General features: G+C 57.8%; 6 protein-coding genes across 6 annotated transcripts; 3 read left to right on the top strand and 3 right to left on the bottom strand.

Moving 5' to 3' along the window:
- Nucleotides 1–433: 433 nt before the first annotated feature.
- On the top strand, nucleotides 434–2771 carry LTHEOB_5402 (uncharacterized protein; the record flags this gene model as incomplete). The annotated part of the gene is made up of 4 exons (XM_035514544.1): nucleotides 434–922; nucleotides 990–1073; nucleotides 1127–1644; nucleotides 1700–2771. The coding sequence occupies 4 exons, from the start codon at nucleotides 434–436 to the stop codon at nucleotides 2769–2771; spliced, it is 2163 nt and encodes a 720-aa protein (XP_035373692.1).
- A 624-nt stretch (nucleotides 2772–3395) lies between these two features.
- LTHEOB_5401 (uncharacterized protein) lies at nucleotides 3396–5008 on the top strand (the record flags this gene model as incomplete). Its single annotated transcript, XM_035514543.1, has 3 exons — nucleotides 3396–3821; nucleotides 3874–4540; nucleotides 4632–5008. The coding sequence occupies 3 exons, from the start codon at nucleotides 3396–3398 to the stop codon at nucleotides 5006–5008; spliced, it is 1470 nt and encodes a 489-aa protein (XP_035373691.1).
- Nucleotides 5009–5763: 755 nt separating this feature from the next.
- LTHEOB_5400 (Transcription factor RAX3-like) lies at nucleotides 5764–6294 on the top strand (the record flags this gene model as incomplete). The annotated part of the gene is made up of 1 exon (XM_035514542.1): nucleotides 5764–6294. The coding sequence occupies one exon, from the start codon at nucleotides 5764–5766 to the stop codon at nucleotides 6292–6294; it is 531 nt and encodes a 176-aa protein (XP_035373690.1).
- Nucleotides 6295–7181: 887 nt separating this feature from the next.
- LTHEOB_5399 (Cral trio domain containing protein) lies at nucleotides 7182–8538 on the bottom strand (the record flags this gene model as incomplete). Its single annotated transcript, XM_035514539.1, has 3 exons — nucleotides 7182–7611; nucleotides 7730–7792; nucleotides 7853–8538. The coding sequence occupies 3 exons, from the start codon at nucleotides 8536–8538 to the stop codon at nucleotides 7182–7184; spliced, it is 1179 nt and encodes a 392-aa protein (XP_035373689.1).
- A 649-nt stretch (nucleotides 8539–9187) lies between these two features.
- Nucleotides 9188–10785, bottom strand: LTHEOB_5398 (Pentatricopeptide repeat protein; the record flags this gene model as incomplete). The annotated part of the gene is made up of 2 exons (XM_035514538.1): nucleotides 9188–10684; nucleotides 10741–10785. 2 exons carry the CDS (start codon nucleotides 10783–10785, stop codon nucleotides 9188–9190), a joined length of 1542 nt encoding a protein of 513 aa, XP_035373688.1.
- A 4925-nt stretch (nucleotides 10786–15710) lies between these two features.
- Nucleotides 15711–17396, bottom strand: LTHEOB_5397 (Zinc finger C2H2-type protein; the record flags this gene model as incomplete). The annotated part of the gene is made up of 5 exons (XM_035514537.1): nucleotides 15711–15742; nucleotides 15800–16195; nucleotides 16443–16644; nucleotides 16707–17206; nucleotides 17267–17396. 5 exons carry the CDS (start codon nucleotides 17394–17396, stop codon nucleotides 15711–15713), a joined length of 1260 nt encoding a protein of 419 aa, XP_035373687.1.
- Nucleotides 17397–19544: the final 2148 nt, after the last annotated feature.

The raw sequence follows: 19544 nt of genomic DNA, 5'->3' as shown, positions 1-19544 counted from the left end.
GAGAAGAGAACGGACACTAGTCTTTCTTATCCGCTACTGTCCACCACGAAGGAGCGATGGCGTTGTGTTGCAGCCGCCTACGTCATAAAAGCCGCCCTAGTTGGACACGCGCAAGCCGTTCTTTGTGAGATAACCCCATCAAGCACTTGTCACTTCCTGATTGAGCATAAGGTTATTGCGCGTTCCCGGCTAGCCAGGGCCATGGCATCATTGCGCAATACAGATGTCCACATGTCCAAGGAAAAAAGGGAGAGGCAGGTGCCGTCGGCGGTTGAAGAAAAGCGCCTTACTGCTACTGCCGTGTTACAACTCATTGCCTGCTTCTTGTCTCGTACCTCCACACCTCTGTCCGGTGGGGTGACATAGATTTCAGGCTCAGAAGTAGCCATTTTGGATCCTTCTCACTCCTTCTTCTCACTGGATTCCCCCCATCATGACAGACAACAACAATAGGCCAGGCACGGTCTTCAAAGACATCCTCCCCATCCCTGTCCCCTCGGACACGACGGCAACGACGGACCCCGCCAAGGAAGAAGAGGCAGCGCCGACGCTGCGCGACGAGCCGACGCTCTCGCACGCGCTGGCTATGGCGGGCGACGCCGAGCCGGAAGCGGTGACGGTCGTCAACGGCGAAGCGGTGCCGCCGACGGAGGCGACCAAGGGCGCGGCGCAGCGCGAGCACGACGCCGAGGTGGTCAACCTGGGCTGGCACGAGCCGAAGCGCGAGATCGCCGAGCCGCTCGTGGGCGGCATGGACAACGAGGAGCTGTGGCTGCTGGTGCGGCGCTTCAACAAGCAGATCTACCACGTCAAGCAGTACGACCGCCAGGTGCCGGGGAACCTGGACTTGAACATTGCGGACGAGGAAGAGTTTAGCCCGGATAAGTTGAGGGCTAATGTGGAGAGGTTGTATATGACGGTGGTAAGTGTTGCTCGGATCATTGCCTGCTTTTATTTTCCAGCGGATTTGACAAAGCTGATAACGGCAGATCATTGGTATTCTAGGAGCAGGGAAACAGGTGGCGAGGTTGAGGAGTTGGAGGGAGACAAGGAGGACGGCGTGGTTTTGCACTGTAAGTGTGGCAGCAACGTTGCTTCTTGCAAAGACTCACTCGGGTGATTCCAGATCTACTTTCTTGCTTGGGGACTTGACTTTCTGGTCCCCTTATTCTCCGCGACGATAGTCGCTTTGATTGCGTATCCTCCTTCGCGGGACTTCCTGTTCCCGCCGGCCCCGATTGCCCTGGTAGATGGGAAGACGGGCGGCGTTCAAAAGCCGAAGGCGGGTGTTCTGGGTAGCCACGACAGCGCAACTGGCGCTCCTGAGAACCACAAGGGCGAAGCCGTGGAGCAGGAGGCTAGCAACTTCGTCAACGGTCTCGCCTCCGTCACCCTCAGCAGTGTTGCCGGCAAGCATCCCCAGGCGGAGCCGCCTTCTGAAGATGGTTCGCCTCAAGACGCAGCGCCCGATCCCACAGCACTTGCGACAGGAGTTGCCAACGCAAAAGATGCAGCCGGTGGTGGGAAGCCAACGGCTAAGCATGACAAGACGAAGGTACCCATGGAGACGGCAATGTGGTCGAAGATGAGGCCGGTCATGCACGGACTTGCAGAAGTAACGGATACATGGGAGAGGTTTGGAAAGTATGAAAACTCACTCTTCCTCGCATCGATACTGGCTACTGACAGTCCTGCGCAGCGCCCTCTCCCCGACGCCACCTTTCCCCCGAAACACTTACCGCCTCCGCCTCGCAGCGCTCGTGGTACCACTCCTCTTGGTTTCCTTCTTCATCACCTCGTACATGTTCGTCAAGGGAGTCACCTTCGGCGCAGGCTTTGGCTTTTTCGGCGACCCCATCATCTCGCGGGGACTGAGCTGGCTCAACCACACCTTCCCGCACTGGCAAAAGCTGCTCGAGATCCGCAATACGCTCCTCAAGGGCGTTCCGACAAACGCCCAGCTCACCCTGACGCTGCTCCGCATCGGCGAGGCCAACAAGGCACCGCTGCCCCCACCTCCGTCGGCCGCAACGCCCCCGCCCGACGCCCCGGCCGCCATCACGGACGAGCAGCTCCGCACGACGGGCGCGGACCCGCCGCTCAACGCGACCGAGGCGGAGCTCGACGCGGCCATCGCGCAGCACGACGAGTCGGTGGCGCACGAGACGGCGGGTGCGGACATCGACGCGGCGAAGGCCAAGGCGCACGGCAAGAAGGGGGCGCGCATCCTCAACTTCTTCCGCGGCACCACCAAGGGCGTCGTGGGGACGGCCATCGGCGCCGACACGGTCAAGGCCAAGACCGGGTCCGACAGGGCCAAGGACCGCCTCGGCGTCGCGGCGAGGCGGAGCGACGAGGAGCGCAGGAGCGGCCCGGTCAGCTTCGCCGGCAGGTACCACGGCAGGAAGGGCGCCGTCTACATCACCACCAAGGCGACGATTCCGTGCGTGGCCTTCAGCACCGACGAGAAGAAGGTGGAGAGGCAGCAGGCGAGGATGGAAGGCGGGCGGTCCGGTGGTGGCGCCGAGGAAGATGGCGTGCACCCGGCGTGGAGCGTGCCGGTGGCGGAGATCAGGGAGTTGAAGAAGGTCGGCGGTTACGGATGGAAGACGAAGCTGGTGGTCGGCTGGGCGATGAACAGGGAGGTGGCGGATGGCCTGGAGATCACGGATAAGATGGGCGCCGTGTGGAAGGTCACGGCGCTGCCGTTGAGGAACGAGCTGTTCAACCGGTTAGTAGCTATGGGCGGCCAGACGTGGGAGGCTTTGTAAGTATATGTGTTCGGGTGTGAAGATTGTTTTCTTTCTGATGGAGATTTGCTCGGCTTCCCGATACCAGATTTGGAATAACAATGTGTCTCGCAGAAGTCTTGTGTAGGCGCTGGACAGGCCTACGGATTATTTTGTTCCATGTCTACGAAATTATTTATTGAATTTAACAAACTGAATCTGCAAGGCACTAGCGTTCGAGAAGGTTTTTGCGAGTCTAATCCATAAAAGCGGCTGCTTAATAGCGGATGGCGGCCCGGAGAAGCTCGAACAAGATGTAGCAGCCGGTGGCGGTGATGGTGGCTGTGGGAGCGAGGCGAGTCGGCTGTGCACCCTTGCACAGGATGACGCAAGTCTGGCCCAGTCCAAGATCTCGCGCACCTCCGCCGCCACAAGATGCTTCCGGTCGTCATGGACGCCGACTTGATAGGCCTATCAGGTCGGCGCGCCATCACATGCCTGCCAGCGCAACGCCTCTTTATGCCACACCTCTGGCATACCCTACGTCAAGCTCTCACAACCTCCTACACCTAATGGAATAACAACCCCCGCCATCCTGAGTTAACATCACCATAAACTCGCCACGCCTGATCCAAGCTTTCGTTTCCAACGCATCAGCCCGCGACCATGCTGGAATATTTCGCATTCAGAAAGTTCAAGAGCAATCGCGACAAGAAGGTCGAGGAGCGTGCCGCCGCTGCGAAGGCTGCCGCTGAGGCTCAGGGTGACACCGAGCCCAAGTCGCCCATTCTGAACGCAGAGGAGGAAGCCTTTCTGGAGAGGATCACTTCACAAGCTGGCGACGACGAGGAAGAGATCCCGCCGCCGCTGCCCGCGCGACCGAAAGCTGCCACAGCTCCCATCCTTCTCGAGCACGATCTTGCCGCCGCCCCGGCCCAAACAAAGGGTAAAGATGCGCAGACGGCGCTGATGGACGGTGCAGATCAGATCCCTCTACCGAAATCTCCACCCGTCACCACGCCCGATGACAGGGAGGATAAGAAGAGGAAGAACTATTGGGCATGGGTGCCTGATATCCCCAGGCGCGCAAAGGTAAGGAATACGCTATTTCGCTCAAGATCAGGGCTGATTCGAATAATCACAGAGCATGCGCCAGACCAAAGCCGACACCACCCAAGCCGCCGACACGTTAGCTGCCGCCGCCGAAACGGTCAAGAAGGGTGAAGGTGTCGAGCTCAATGCAGACGGAACCATCAACCTCGAGGCCGAGGCCGCCAAGGAGAAACAGGACTTGGCCGAAGTGCTGGACCAACTCAACCTGGCTGCCGTCAACAACCGCGTCTTCAGCTTCAGCAAGGAGTCGCAGGACCTGATGGAGAAGTTCAAGCAGGTGCTCAAGGACCTGGTCAATGGCGCCCCTCATGCCTACAACGACCTCGAGCGCCTACTCAAGGACTCTGAGAAACAGCTCGACAAGATGTACGGCTCACTGCCGCCCTTCCTACAGAACCTCATCAAGCAGCTGCCCACCAAGGTCACGGCAGCCTTGGCCCCGGAGCTCATGGCTGCCGCGGCTGAGAAGCCCGACGATCATTTGAACGCCGCGAGCGCGAGCGCGAAGCAGCAGAAGAAGAGTCAGAAGTATGCCAAGCAGGGCTACAAGTATGCGAAGAAGTACCCGCCGTTGAAGAAGCTCGTCTCGGAACAGGGCGCCATCGCTGCCATGCTGCGCGCCATCCTCAACTTCCTGAAGCTCCGCTTCCCGGCCGTGGTAACGGGAACGAATGTCTTGATGAGCTTGGCTGTGTTCAGTAAGTCCTCCCAAACTACCGCTTACCACCTTCATTTTCCTCTTCATCCCATTACTTCGCTTGGTACCGACGCTAACGACTTTGGTTGCAGTTCTCCTCTTCGTCTTCTGGTACTGCCACAAGCGCGGCCGCGAGGTCCGCCTCGAGCGCGAGGCCGCCAGCGCCCAGTCCTCGCAGTCCGACCTCAGTAACGAGCCCAAGATCGTGCTCGTCCCTGGCACCAAGCCGCCGGGATCCGGTAACGACGGTACCGGACCATCAGACTCCATGAGTTCGAGTCGCGGCCCTCCCGGTGGCCAGGAGCCGCCCATAACGATTCACGACGAGATTGTCTACGACGATTCGAGAGTGATCGATTTGCCATCGGTGCTGGACCTGCCCGATCCGAAGACGGTGCCGTTGCCGGAGGGTGCGGATGAAGGATTGAATGGCGGTGGAGAGGGGAAGGGAAAGGGGAAGGAGGTGTAGATCGAATAGAAACGAGGAAGATAGGAAGAGAGGAAGAGAAGGAGGATGAGGATGAGGAGGAGGAGGAGGAGGAGGAGGAGGAGGAGGAGGAGGTAGGAGGTCATAACCCGTGATACCCGTATTCGTTAAAGGGCGGTTGGTGCTGGTCGCTTCCGTTGGCTTAGATTGATAACTTGTTCCGTGGTTTTATCGCATGAGTGATGACGGATGAGGTAATGACTTTTTTTTTATTCCGAGGGGAAAATGTGGAAGTCAAGGATATAATACCTGGAGGAGTGCGCGTGATGAGCGGCGGGTTGGCTTACTTCTGGTCTTTGCATTGCCGTTTCTGTGGAGTTACTATTTGATTTAAGAGGTAACAAGGCGCAATGCATGTTGTGAGTGTAAAAGGTAGCAAAACTTCCACTTTTTCAATTGGAAAACACCATGCCCAATGCCGTATGTACAATGCCATGCTCTGGTGCTCCACCATTTTGAAGAATATTTAGGTTGAAAGCACCATCAGGAAGGACTTCACGCTAAGTATTTACTACCTTGAATTGCTTCAAATTCATTTCAAACTTTGTAGACAACAAGTTAAGTTCAAGAGCATGATGATTGATGAACTTTACTATTGCACTGATTTATTTCTAGCGTTTCCATTGTCGCCATTCTTCTGAGAGTCATAGATATCCTACCCTCGACAAACTTACTAATTCCTTTATCGTCACCACTATCACATACTATCAATCTGCTCGTCACCCCATTCACCTTTGATGCACTTTATCAGGCCTTCGAATCACCTCTGTTTGACCCTCTGCCTCCACTTCCCTCTTTTGATCAGTATCACTGGCATCCTCTCTTTCCACGTCCCCCTTGCTCCGATCGTGGTCCTCCTTCTGGCCTCGCTCTCTATCAGCATCTGCCGTCCTCCCCTCCCCGTCGCCTTCCCCACGGTGTTCCCCATCACCAGCGCTTTCTCCTCCGCCCTCGCTCTCAGTACGTCCCCCGGCCCCGTCCTCACCCCCTTTCTGCCCCCCTTTCTCCACCTGAACCTGCACCGCTTCCTGCCTCTGCTCAGACTCAGCCCCAGCCCCAGTGTCAGCTCCAGTGTCAGCCCCTTCTCTCTCCGGTCCACCGCCCTCGATTCCACCTCTCCCCTCCTCCAATTCGTGCGCCCGATCAAAAGCGCGGGACGGTCCACTAGCGGCCTGGGTGCGCTCGAACTCCTCCTGGTACCATGCATCGATCCTGCGCCGGCGCATCTCCTCCTTATAGGCTGCTATGACCCTGAGGATGTGGGTTAACACGACGAGACCGAGAACGAAGACGACTAGACCGATCCACCACAGATCTCCCCTTGCCATTTAGTAATTTCCCCTTTATTTTTTTTTAAAAAAAAAGAGAGGATTGTTATTATTGTTTTTTGGCTTCGACTTTGGCTGTGTGCGTATATGTATGTGCTTCCCGTTCGCGTATTTCCGCACCGTGATTTGCCTTGCTGCGGTGCTGTGCCTCAAGTTGCGTGTGTGAGTGGCTTGGAATTTCCCCGGGCTCGAGGTATCGCAGTATGAGATCCTGAAGCTCGTGAGTATGCTTGTTACTTGTGTTGGATATTTTTATTTCGTAGTTGACGATGGGCTTTTATATCAAAAGGCACGGAATTAGCTTTTTACTCTGCGGTGCGCATTCATTCAGGTCCTAGTGCGTGTATAACAGCAGATCGGACACGCTAAACCTGCTTGTAGCTATGGTTATGGATTCGCAAATAGTCAACACGTAGCAATGCGGGAACAAGAACACATGTTCAAGCCATGACACCTTCACTTGACCCTGGTATAGCGTGACATTGTGCTTCTATTCCTCACTTGCTCTACAGCTATTAATCTACTACGAGACAACCATCTCCCGAATTACGTCTCGCGCTCGCACGTCATATGTAGCAGAGAAGTCACCCTTCTCCAGAAGAAAAAGCAGAGAACAAAGGCTAAATCCAGTGGAGAAGGACGATAACCCATACGACGAAAATTTCCCATGGTATCAGGCGAAAATAGAAAAAAAAAAAAAAGGAAAAGTGAAATCATTCCGATCCGAGCAACGCCGAATTTTGGAAAATCCCGAATCATCTATTGGTGTTTGATGATCGTGATGTGACAGAAAGTAGCGTGCAAAGCCGCAGCAGTATGTTGGTTCTCTAGAACTTGGTCTGCTCGCCAATGGTCTCAAGACCGCCAGTCTTGCCACCGTAGACCTCCGGGACATTGGGTCCGAGCTCGCTGGCAAGCTGGTTGCCGTAGGAGAGGACGGTGAACTTCCTGGTGGTCTCCTTGGGGAGGATGAGCTTGAAGGTCTGGAACATCCAGCCCATGACAACAGGCACGTTGACAAAGAACTTGCGGCTCAGAGTCTCCGGGTAGACCTTGGAGAACAGGTCGATGGTGCGGCGCGATGCAGCCTTCACATTAGGGTCCTGACGGATAAAGGAGACGCTCAGGTAGTCGTGGACTTGGATGCCCTGATACGGATCGGGGCCGTTGCCATAGTCGGGGATGGGCTGAGTAGCATTGGCCAGGTTGAGCTTCTTAATGCCCATCTCCATGAGAGCGACGCGCCAACGTAGGAACCTGTTGCGGGGAATAAGTTAGTAAGGTCTGCACGACGGGGGAAGAGGTGCGTATCTCTTGGCAGACAAGGCCCTGCCAGATTCGCTCTGGGGTCATTGGCTCCTTGGGCGGCAAGAACTTGTGTGTGAAGTGCGGTAGCTTCTCACGCATGTCGGACGTGCGGCCGAAGGCGACGGCCTCACTGTGTCAAGCCCATCAGTGGAGCAAGTGTGAGCTAGCAGAAGATTGAAATATGACTTACGCTTCGACGTCACCGAAAGTGGCCTTGTTGTCCTTGACGGCGCCGTAGATGTTAAAGGTGATGATGTCCTTCTTGTTGGGGCTCTCGGGGACGCCCTCGGCCTCAATCACGTATCCAAGGCCCTCGTAGCGGTCCTTAGCAAAAGCCTCGTCAAGGGCGGCAAGAGGCTTGAAGGAGCCACGCCACTTCAGAGTCTCGGCCAGCTGATTCTTAGCTTTGTCAACATCGTTGGCATTGGCACGCAGGAACTTCTGCAGGATGAGCTTGGTGTGAAAGGGACCAGTAGGGTCGAGGTGGATGCCGTAGACCTCGTTGTAGCCGTCAGCACCGGTGATCAGGTCGGGAAGCGCCTTGAGCAGCTTGTTGATAGGGTGGTCGTCGCTAATTTCGGGCCAAGCGGGTGCTGCAGCGGCCTCGCTGGGCTTCGCAGGCGCCTCGTCCTTTGCAGGAACATCGGGCTTTGCTGCCTCGTCCGTCTTGCTTGCCTCACCCTCAGCAGCGATATCAGCAGCGGGCTCGGGCTTCGTGGCCTCATCCGTGGTCGAAGCGGCAGGCTTGTCAGTCTCAGTCTTCTCGGCAGCGGCAGACTCGGTCGCAGTGGCAGACTGCTCAGCAGCGGGTGTCTCGGTGGTGAGGGCGGGGGCCGTCTCGGCGTCGGCCTTCTTCTCTTCGGTCGGAGCGGACATGACGAATTGGAAGCAGATGCGGGCGTTAGACAGGGCGAGATGGAATGAGGAACGCAGCAGCAGCAGGATGGAGGAATGTAGAAGCTTGTGGTTCGGGAGGAGCTTGGGTGAGGTGAGTGGCGCGTTTGGAAGCTTAAATGAAGACGCGACTCAGAGAGGGCGGGTGCACAAGCTCCAACTGACTTGAAGGGTCCGCGCACGCGATCCACGCGCTGTCACCCACGTGCTGCCGACGCCTCTTGCAACGGCGGAATGCTTACTTGTTCCCGCCATCCCTGCCGAGCTGTCTATTCGCCCAAGAACTGCTAACCAAAAAAAAAAAAAAAATACAGCACTGCCTTTCGTCCACCCAGCTTGCAAAGAATGCAGCCTGCGACCATGCTTTCATCCAATCTCCGAGCGTAGCGATCTAACTCCGCCTGCATATTGAATTCTGGAAAAAGGGTCAAGGTAATGTATCCTGAAGAAAAGGAGAGTAGGAGCCAAGCCCGCTCTTTCCTGAAGAGTGGTCAGCACTCGATCATCCAATAGTAATGTTTAAGGGATATCTGAAGTACTTGTGACAAAATAAGGGCGCCCATGTCTAACTCTGTCCCTCAAAAATAATACATGCACTTCAAGTGCCATTCCCTCCTTCTCTCCATGAGCCCTAATCCTCTTCATTAGCCTGTCCCATGCTCTCCTCCTCTCGCCGCCGTTTAGCTTTCAGCTCAACCCGACGACCTGGGTTGAGTTCTGGATTCCTGACGTCCTTGCCCTGCCTCTTCTCCCGTTTCAGTATTTCCCTCCCGTAAAAAGCATGTATCTTCGCTTTACGTTCCATAAGCACCGCGTAGTGTTCTTGCGGCAGGTCTCTCTTATTCTTCAGACGATCGTAGCACGAAATCATCCCGTAGAGAAATTCGAGCGCTGCGTCCCAATCCTCCTGTGCAAGCGGCTTGCGCTCGTCATTTCTGAGCATCCTCTTCACGTTCACGAAATGAGGACCCAGTCGCTCGAGGCTCTTCAGAAGCTGGTCGGTCTGGGAAACCGACATCAGCAGCCTCGTGTACATCGCCAAAGTGCGCATATCCAGATCGGCGAGGAAAGTGGCCATCATATCCAGGATGCTATTGGCATGGTCCAAAACGTTGGGGTTGTTCTTGTCCCTGACGCAGGTGCTCATTGCTATTCTGAACGTCTTCGCCTGCGGCTTCATGCCAATGCGAAACCGACCGCCATCGAACTCGTCCTTGAGAAACTCAACAGCGGCTGCAGATGCGCGGGCCTGGCGGAGAATGCGCAGGTACATATGCAAGTTAGCTTCGTCGGGTGCAATGCCCCAACTGTCCGAGTCGGTGAGAAGGTGGAAGTAGTCCTCAGCCGCCTTTTTGGCCACCATTTTCCAACACGAATGCAAAATGACGGAGAGAGAAGAATTGCCCGGTTTGGCAAAGGCCATGCTGCGCCGGCCACGTCCAACAGTCTTTCCGAGCTCGACAGGGTCAAACTCACCACCACGGCGCATGTTATCCGTTGGGTCAATCTGAGTGGAATCTTCTGTCTTCATATCCTGGGGCGTGGTGGGCAAAGGCATTTTTGCCTTCCGGTCATCGCCCAGGTGCCGCAAAAGCCGGGGAATATCCATCGTCTGCGCAAAGAGAGACAGGACATCGTCCCAATCCCTGGGACGTTTTCCGATCAGAAGCAACTGCCCCATAGCACACACCAGAGGTTCATCAATGATGATGTCTCCGGACCGCCATTTGGCCACTATGTCCACCCACATTCTCCTTCCGTCAACTATCGCCTCCTCTCGCTTGTGCGCTACGTCATCTTCTGACATTCCATCTGGCGTTATAAGCGCGTGGTTCCTTATGGCCTGGAGGATCGTGGTGTACGTGAAGGCATCGGCCGCACCTGGCCCTTTCTCGGGCAGCTTTGCTGCAACACCCCACAAGGCGTCCATATCGTTCGCTCTCGAGCACACGCGCAGGACTGCGTTTGAATGCATTACGGAGGGGGGGACCGGCGAATTCGGAGCAGACATGGAATGGTACACTGCAAGTGCATTTCCAACGCTTGAGGAGTGGTGCGCATGGTTTCCGAGGCCTCGTAGTACAATCATGTAGGTATAAGCATCGGGTTTCTGCCCCCGCTTCTTCATCTAAACGCACGATACTTTGTTAGCGAATGACACAGTTTGATGGCGGACAGTCGCACCTCGTTGTAAATTTTCAGGGCCTGGGTAGCCCGGCCCTCGGTCATGAAGTGGTCTATTATGTGGTTCCAGCTCACGACGCAATCCTGTAGGCTGCTTGCGAAGCGTACCAAGTCCAAGGTCGCCTGAAGGTCACCTTTCGCCAGCCTTTTCTGGACAGTCTCTGCGAGCTTGACTGGGTCACCACCAGTCCATTCGAGTTCCATCTTCAGCCTTCGTCTCTTTGCGGGAGACAGCTCGCTATGGCTCGAATCATTTAGACTTTTCTTCCTGCTCTCGTGCAATTCCTGTCGAAGCGACGACCCATGGTATGGGTTTTTCTGCGGCTGTCTGAAGGGTTTGCCGACGGGATTTTTGCCCCACGATGCGTCTACAGCCTCTCTTTTAATGTGTGCGTCCAAGGCGTCGGGCTGGCGTTTCTCTACGGTTGCATAGTTACGGCGGCGCTGCAGCGCGAGTGCAAGTGCTCGGCTCGGGGATCGCTGGGGATTGACGCAACGAACGAGGGGTGTAAGCGGAGCGCGGTGAGCGACGGCGCGCAGACAGTGCCAGAGGCAGGCGCGACAGCTCAGCACCTGCATTGGAAAAAGCGTGGGTGGTGGCCGAGGTGGGAAGGGTTGAGTGCCGTGTCGCGACAAGCAACGTCAGTGCAGCCCCGGTCGCCTCGAACATTTTTTGGCTACGGAAGCGTTAATTGGTCACGTGCGCACGCGCGCACAGTGACGGCGCGTGCAGGTGCGCCGATGCTCCGTAAATCCGCAGCCTACTTCCGAAAGGCCAACAACACCGTCGGCGGCTGGAGAGAGGGCGTGGCTCGCAGGGCGGCCTCAGTATCTGCACTGGCACGTAGCGGGCCTGTCGCAGGTGATGGCCAGCGTCTCGCTGCGCCTTTCCTCGAACCGTTAGACGTTTGCTGACCAAGGCATCGCCATAGGACCCGGCGGGCTGGGAAGGACATGGCCTAGGAGAGGAGTGGGAGCGCAGCAGGGCCGTGGCCCCCTCGGCGGGCCGGACCCCAGCTGCAGAGCGCAATCATCGAGCAAGGCTCGAGGTGGTTCGGCGGCGCTGGCTTGCCGTAGCGGCAGATCACTCGAGGCATGGCTGGCGGGATTGCCGCAAGGAACCAGGGAGCATGGCGCAGGATCTGACAGGCGATCTTCCGGTCCTAATCCCAGCTAGCTGTGTGCTCCGGGCGCCGCTCTCGCGGCTCTCGCTAGGTGTAGGGCTGACGGCGGAGCGAGTGCTAGCTGGGGGAGAGCCATGTGGCAGCGGCAGCGGGCGCGGCCGCCCTAGCGCGCACGTTTGCCCGCGCCGGCAATCCTGCGCGCTGCCGGCGTTGAGGCTACCCCGGGCGCGGCACGCTGTAGCGGTGCTGGCGCTGGGGCGGGAGCTGGTGGTTTGCGCGCCGGCGAGCGTTGGTGCCCCGGGCTGCGCGTAGAGCTTGAATCAGCGTCCGCCAGGGACAGCCCGAGCACGAACCCTAGCCTGCGAAGCTACCGCATTGCTGGCTCGCCGTCAGAAAAGGCGCGGCCCGCAACGAGCACGCAACCAGCCCGGGACAAGCTTAATTGCGGCTCATTCGCGCCTCAACTTTCTGCCAGGCCACCGTGGACCACGCTACTGCCGTGTAACAAGAACGTCAAACACTCGCTCGCATGACACACTGCCTGCTGCCGGGCGCGAGCGTCACCCCGCAGGCCCAAGCCATGCAGCCAACCAAGTAGCGCCTGACACACTCGCACACGCAGCAGCACTGCAGACCGCCCACCCCTCCCACAGCCTTATCCTCTTGCAAGGTTGCTTCCCGCCTCGCTACCCGCTTTTCGAAAAAGGATGAGCGGCTAAGGCAACGGGAGCAGGCATCAGCTGGGAAGCCCCAATCTCTCCTAGAGCCCGTCCGAGGCCCCTCGTCGCCGGGACGCGAGCCCGCGCAGCTGGCCTGCCAATCGTCCTTGCACAAGAACATGGCTGCCGAGCCATCCGACCCAACAGCAATACGGAGCTTTTCTGCTCAGCATGATGCGGCATTGTGCGGCGTGAGGGGGTCGCGTGATATCCATCAGCTGCCGTTCTCGCGGTGCATTGCCCAAATCCACAGCGGTTCCTACTCGCCCGGCCAGGCGCTCAACACAAAGAAAGCGAAGGGGGAATGTGAGAGCAAGGAAAAAATAAAAAGAGACACGGCGCTTTCGCGCTCGTGGAACATGGCCGTGTCTCCGTATGGCTGGGCATTCCCGTTCACACATAAGCCCGTGGGGCGCACACGCGCACCACGTCTGACGGGCTGCTGCTTGTTGGCATGCCGTGAGTGGAGCGGGACTTGACAACGGCGCACAAGAGGGCTTGGGGCGGAGCGGCCGTGACACAGTGTTCTTGACTCTCCAAGAGCCCGCCGGCCGGGGTTCTACGACAGGCGTTCGTCGGACCAATATCATGGCCTCTGCTATACAAAGAACAAGACAACCTTCTTGCTGCTGCTCAATACAGCAGTCACGCCCGTTCGTCCCAACCGGTCTAGCCGGGCCTTCCTGCTGTCGTGTCGAGGTCAGCGAAAGCATCTGCTCGCGTGTTCGTTCCATGCCCCGCCGGACCTTCGCGAGGTCATGCAAGGCAGGTTCGGCGAGGATGGGGAAAAAAAAATCAGAATTGTGGAGTAAGAGAGGGCTGGGTGGCGGCAAGAACCTTTCTTTGCTTGCTCGCCAGCGCCATGTCTTGATCGCCTCCACAGCAATCTTTCCAACATAGAAGGTGCCCAGAAAATTTTCCTGCTTCCCCCCCTCTGGTACCCAGTCATTACCAGATCATGTGCGCCTTTTTCTCCTCTTACTTACTGCCGCCATCCGAGCGATGGCGAAGCGTAATAGTGAGGTCAGAAATATTGAAACCCCAACAGATCAAAGCCATTACTGGGGTTCCCCACCCTTCGCCTCATCTCCCACGCAACAACCTCCGTCAGGCGCACTGCTTCCCGAGATCAACCTTGGGGCGAACAAGAAGGGAAGATTAAACTTTACAAGCACGTAATCATTGATGATGCAAATGCCGAACAATGCCATGGATTCTCGATTTGGGGATGCTGCACTAGGTTTACGCTTCGCCACGGTTAAGAAACGAGCAAAGAGCTAGGATGTTGCAGGGAAAGTAGCGAATCGTTCCTATTTGCTGTTGCTCACCCGCCACAACGGAGCCAAGTCCACTTGCTCTTTGGTTTTTGTCGTATCCGCACACCTCCCATTTGACGTAAGTAATCAGATAGGTAGGTAGGGCGGGAAGAAGGGAGGGGCTGGCCAGCCGCCCTCTCATCATCAGTTGATGGCCCCCCACCCCCACCTCAGTTGCATTGATGAGGCGGCGACATGGGTGCAAGCGGTGTTGGAGGGAGAGGGGTCCACCCAGCGACAAAAACAAGGGCAGTGGAGCACGTAAGGCGGGACAGGGGTGTGGGGGCCATATTCCCAAGGGTGGGTAGCTTCGAGAGCGAGAGAAAAAAAAACATTGTGAGGAGAAGGAAAAAGTCAAAAGCTCTAGCGGATCGGCAATGCCGCCCGGGCGCACGCACGCATGCACGCACGCCTGCATGCATGCATGCATCATGCAGGCGGAGTACGGGCGACGACGACTGACTGACGCACACGCGCTTTTGCTGCAGACGAGAAACGGTACCCAGACCGCGTTGTAGTCTTAAGATGTAGCCACTGCATTCTACTCTCGCCTTCCATATGAGAGAGAGAGAGAGAGAGAGAGAGAGAGAGAGAGAGAGAGAAAGAGAAGTTAGGGTCCAGGTGGAAGAGATTTCTGTTGCATGACAAGTCGACGCTCGCGAATCATCAGTCGATCAATCTTCGAACGTGTTCTCGGTCCTGCCGCCCAATTTTTCTCTGCCAGAACCCCGTTCCCGGAAGTGCCGTCGTGTTGCGACGCAGGCGTGGCGCCCCCCTCCATACCCACATGCGGCGGCCATCGTAATGCTTGCTGCCCACTCGCATCCTGGTCTATGTGATACATCGCATTTTGCTCCTCGATCCCGCATCTCGGAATCTATTGCGGCAAGCAATACGGCCTTGGAACCTGACAGGGCTTTTGGGAATTGTAGGTACACGATATTGTGCGCCACGTCTACCGTTGTTACACAGAAACAGCATTGTTATGGGAGGAGGGACGACTGCTGCTGCTGCTGCTGCACAGGCTCCGCAAATGAAAGAGCTACAAATTTACATGCCCTAGGTTTTCCCGTGCCTACCAAACGTCGCCCTGAAGCCACACACAAGGAGATGAAGACGCCTGCGATAAAAAGAAAAGAAAAAACAGTGTAGAAAAGAATAATTCTGAACAGATTGCGCGTGCGCCAGAGCGACAGGACGACGGGCATTTGCAGCCAAGGTGCTTTCTTCCAGGGACTTGCGCTTTTCCCTCCAGCATATCCTTCCTGTACCCTCGCTTACCTCCTGCATTAATCCCATGACCAAACGATGAGCAGCGACGAATTGTTTCAGATGCGCCGGGTTTGAATGCATGTCTCTAGAAGCTCCTGAATCGATAATTGATGCAGCCGAAACTTTTGAGGAAACCCGCACGTTGGCCGCCGTCCCACATGATCTTGATGCTGAGGATAGCAAATGTGAGAGGTTCTGCCGCCGCCGCCTGACTCCTAAAAGAGCACGACCCAAAAGGCAACGCCGTCTTCTTTTCGTTGACACCACCGCGCTCTGGTGCAACAGGTCTTCCATGTAAAATGATAGGCTAGTCGTCGGCCAAAGACCTCTGGCGCGACCATCAAGTCGTGATTATCGTATCCTTTGCTTGTGACCGCAAACACCCCCGAAGAAATTTAGCCGCCCCCGTGAAAATGCATGTCGAAAAACCTGAACGCAGATGCAACCATGCTGGATGTCGTGACGAAAAACCGGACTGTGAGGAATCAAGACGACTTGGGGGGGTACCGAAAGTGTGCAAAACGCGAAGAGTGAAGTGTCTACTGCTGGAAGTTCGATCCGTTATCCGCGGCTGCTGAAGACATCAGTATGCGCAAACCAGCTTCTTAAACAGGCGGATAAGACGCACGCTGTTGGTACATGGTCTGGCCTTGCGTGTAGGGCGACTGTGGGTAGCTGCTACTCGCATTAGACGCACTGCTCGGGTACATCTGTGGGTTGGCGGCGGCATACTGAGCCATCTCTCCAATAGCGCTGGGACTCTGCGTGCCATACTGCGCTGGCGCCTGACCACTTGCCGCAGGAGCGTAGCCTATAGGAGGAAGTTGGGGACCACCCATCTGCACGGGCTGGGCCATGGCGCGAGGCTGGCCGTAAATAGGCGTCTCAGGGTTGCTGTTGTTGGCTTCGTTGTTCTGTGCCTGGCGCTGCTGTTCCGCCTGGCGTTGGCGTTCCTCCTCGGCTTTGCGTTGAGCCTCCTCCTCCTTCTTCTTGGCCTTCCATTCCTTGCGGATTTCCTTAAACTCTGTTGCGAGTAATGTTAGTTGGCGTCATATTTAAACACTAGTGCCTGCATGGTGTGTTTGGTGTTGAAGCTAGACAGGGCATGGGTAGTCTTGTACTAGTTTCCGGCCACCAAGTCGAGGGTCTCCGACCGAGCGGGAACCGCCAAAATAGTTCGCAACACCAAACGCGCGCCGGAAATAAACCTGGGGTCGATCGCGCGCTACACAGGCCATTGCAGCTAGTGGGGGGAAGCCGGCTCCACGTACCTTCTGGCGTGCGCTTTTGACCGTGCGATTGCATCGTGACGTGCGCGTTAAGGTGGTTAAGCGTTCCATATGCCTTTTCACACCCATTCCAACCACATTTATACATGCGCTCGATTTCCTCGTAACGCCTACGTGGACGCTTATGTTGCTGTGCGCCCGGGATCGGGACGAAAGAGTAAACGGTAGAGAGGGGGTGGCCGCCCTGCAACATTGCCCTGTTAGCACAAGAGGGGCTGCCCGCGAGGTGGGGCGCGCGCTGCTTACCGTTGGCGGGCGCTGCACCGGCGAGACCATTGAGGGCGCCGGAGGGCCCGTAGTGACGGGCGCGTGTCCGTACATGCCGGGGTAGTGAGAACCCCACTGATCGGGACGTCCGTAGACGGGCGCCGGGTGCGCACCGTAGTGGGACATCTCGTGCTGTGGCGGGTAGGGAGAATATTGACCGTGAGGAGGGTAGGTAGGAGACGCGGCCGCGGCTATCGAAGGATCTATAGGTACTTCGGGGTCAGACTTGTTGCTTTGCGCGTTGCTGTTGGCATTGCCATCTGGCAGAGGCATGGACGGACTTGTTGCTTGCGCCATATTTCCTGCTTGCGGCGGCTGACCAGCTGGTGGGTAGTGTCCTCGTTGAACGTAATCCGGGAAGGAGCCTGAACGCGCGGAGGAAGGATTGATGCCGTACTCGGAGGTGGGAGTGGCAGAAGAAGAGAAGTTGGCGGAGCGAGGATCGGAGGCCGCAGGATATTGCGCAGCAGATGCTTGATCTGCGGAAGAACCTTCAGACTGAGGTTCTGAAGTGGAGAATGGATAGGGCGAGTTCAAACCTGGCTGCGAGTAGTCGTTTTGTCTACCGTCCATAGACTGCGCGTGTCCGTTGAGGTGCAGGGCAAGCTTTTGACTAGGCGACAGAGGGCTTTCGGGTGCTGGGTGAGGAGAAGGGTAGCTCGCGGACATGTCACGCTTAATTGGCAAGCGTTCGCGGATGATTCGCCGCCGGTGGTATCGACCAGCAGGAGGTAGAAAGACCGTGCGGACCGAGGCTGGGATCCAAACAGCTGACTAGAAGGCCGTGGGCGGTGGGAGTCGACAAGCACGATAGCGTGCGACTTAGGTGCGGGTGATGCGCAGGCCGGTCTCTTTCAAGTCAGGCTAGCTGAGGAAGATTGGGCGCGCACTTTTCGGCAGATTCGCTCCGGAAGCCCACAAGACCCAAGATTTGCGCACGGGGCTTGGGTGGGCGGGCGCTTGATCGGTAGCCTGGCTGGAGCGCTGTGCTGACCGTGGATGTTCGCTCTTGGTAGCGTGGTAGCGCGCGCCGTCGAAGGTGCAAGTGCGACGTGCAGTCGCACGGATGCCGGATGCTGGTGCGCTGGAGAATATCAAACAAGATGGAGGTAGCTGAGGCCGGCTAGCGGCAGGTAGGGGTTGGTGTTTGGGCACGGTGGGAGCGTGGCGTGTGCCCTGTGAAGATTGCGGCGCCAATTGCAGGTCTAGCCTTAGCTTAAGCTGTGAGGTAATGACGCCGAGTCGCTGGAGATCCCCTCGACGGCGCTGGTCCCAGCCGTGTCGACGGAAGGATTCGCTCTGAGCTTTGGGACGGACGGACGGCGGACTAGGCTGTGCTTGGGAGCCGGGCGAGGGAAAAGTGGAAAGGCGCGAGGACCTCGGTACCCAGGCGGGTTAAGAGCGGCCGTAGCGCTACCACGTATGAAACCACGGTGAAGAGCCCTGGACGCGGGCGGCCCAGACTGCCCAGTGAGAGCGACCGGACCGGCGCTGCCTTAGTCGGCCCTTCCACGGGTCAGCAAGGTAAATAGACTTTGCGTCGACCACACTTTGCGCAATCTAGTCCGCGGGGCCTTCCCAGCTCGCTGACTGATGAGCAAATGCCGCGGCTGCGAGTGCCTGACCGTGTGCAGATCCTGTGTGCATGCGCCGACGCTCCCGGGGGTGGTGCTGGTCGGGGGGGCAGGCCGCGGTGGGCGTGCGTTCTGGCGCTCTGCCGCCGCCGCCGTGCTCGCCTGCTGCGGTGCCTGCGTAGAGCCGGAGGCGGGCGCTGCGGGCGCGGTCACCGCTCCGTCGTGCTGGACTGCGGTCGGTCGCGGGCGACGGTGCTGCTGCCGGCGGACGACGACGCGCGCAGCTCCAACGGCGGGCAGTGTGGGCGCGCGTCACACGTGTTGCACGCACGCGGTGATCTGGTATGACGGCAGCGGAGGGGATGGCGCGCGGCGGTGCGAGATTCGCGATGGGCTAGCGACGGAGTCGGGATGGTGGCAAAAGTGGCCTGGCTGAGGTGGAGGTTGGTGTGCGTCGAATCAAGCACACCTGCGGGCTAGCGCGAGACGAGCACGCGGATATTGGGGTCGCGCGCCAAGCCCACACCGGCCTAGCAAAAGGCTTGTCTGCGTCTGCGTCAGGGCGTGACGGCAGCACGATGCGCGAGAGATGCGGATTGAGGCTGAGCAGCCAGCGAGCGCAAAGGGCGCCGAGATGCGCATGCGAGAGCTGCTCAGGCCGCCTGCCCGGGGGGAGCCCTGCCGCAATATTGGCCTCTGGCGGGCAGAAACACTGCAAAATATCGAATGCCCGCCGCAGTGGAGCGCGCATTCTGGGCGTGTTGCTGGGCGCTGCCTGCTCGACGCACTCCTCTCCGCAGCAAATTCCGACACAACACCGCGCCGCGCTGCCCTCACCGACTCTCGCGCGCCCGCCGCCATGGAAGCAGCGGCATCCCCGCGGCGCGCTGGCCACCTGCGCTGTCTCATCGTCACCGAGCTCCGATTCCAGCGTGTTTCTGCTGCCACTGCTCCAACCCTCCACGCGCACAGACGGATGACGACGGCGATCGCAGCTCGCGTATCAAAAGTGTCGACCCTATTGGGCTCACGCCCCCCCTTTGCTGCATTTGTAATTTGCCAACCACGTTACATCTGTTCTCTCCGCCAAGTATACGAGTCCCGCGAGCGGCAAGGATACGCGCGGCGTGGGAGGGGCGGTCGGGCAGGCAAAATCGGCGCGGCGGCGCGCCAGCGACTGGCAGCGCGCGGAGAGGCGTCCTCGGAGGCGCATCTGCCACTGCCACAGCTGCAAAAGCGCGCA

The sequence above is a fragment of the Lasiodiplodia theobromae genome, assembly GCF_012971845.1.
Source record: "Lasiodiplodia theobromae strain AM2As chromosome Unknown scaffold_15, whole genome shotgun sequence".
NCBI lineage: Eukaryota > Fungi > Ascomycota > Dothideomycetes > Botryosphaeriales > Botryosphaeriaceae > Lasiodiplodia > Lasiodiplodia theobromae.
Note: the sequence above shows the minus strand (reverse complement) of the source record. Positions and strands in the feature narration are given on the sequence as shown.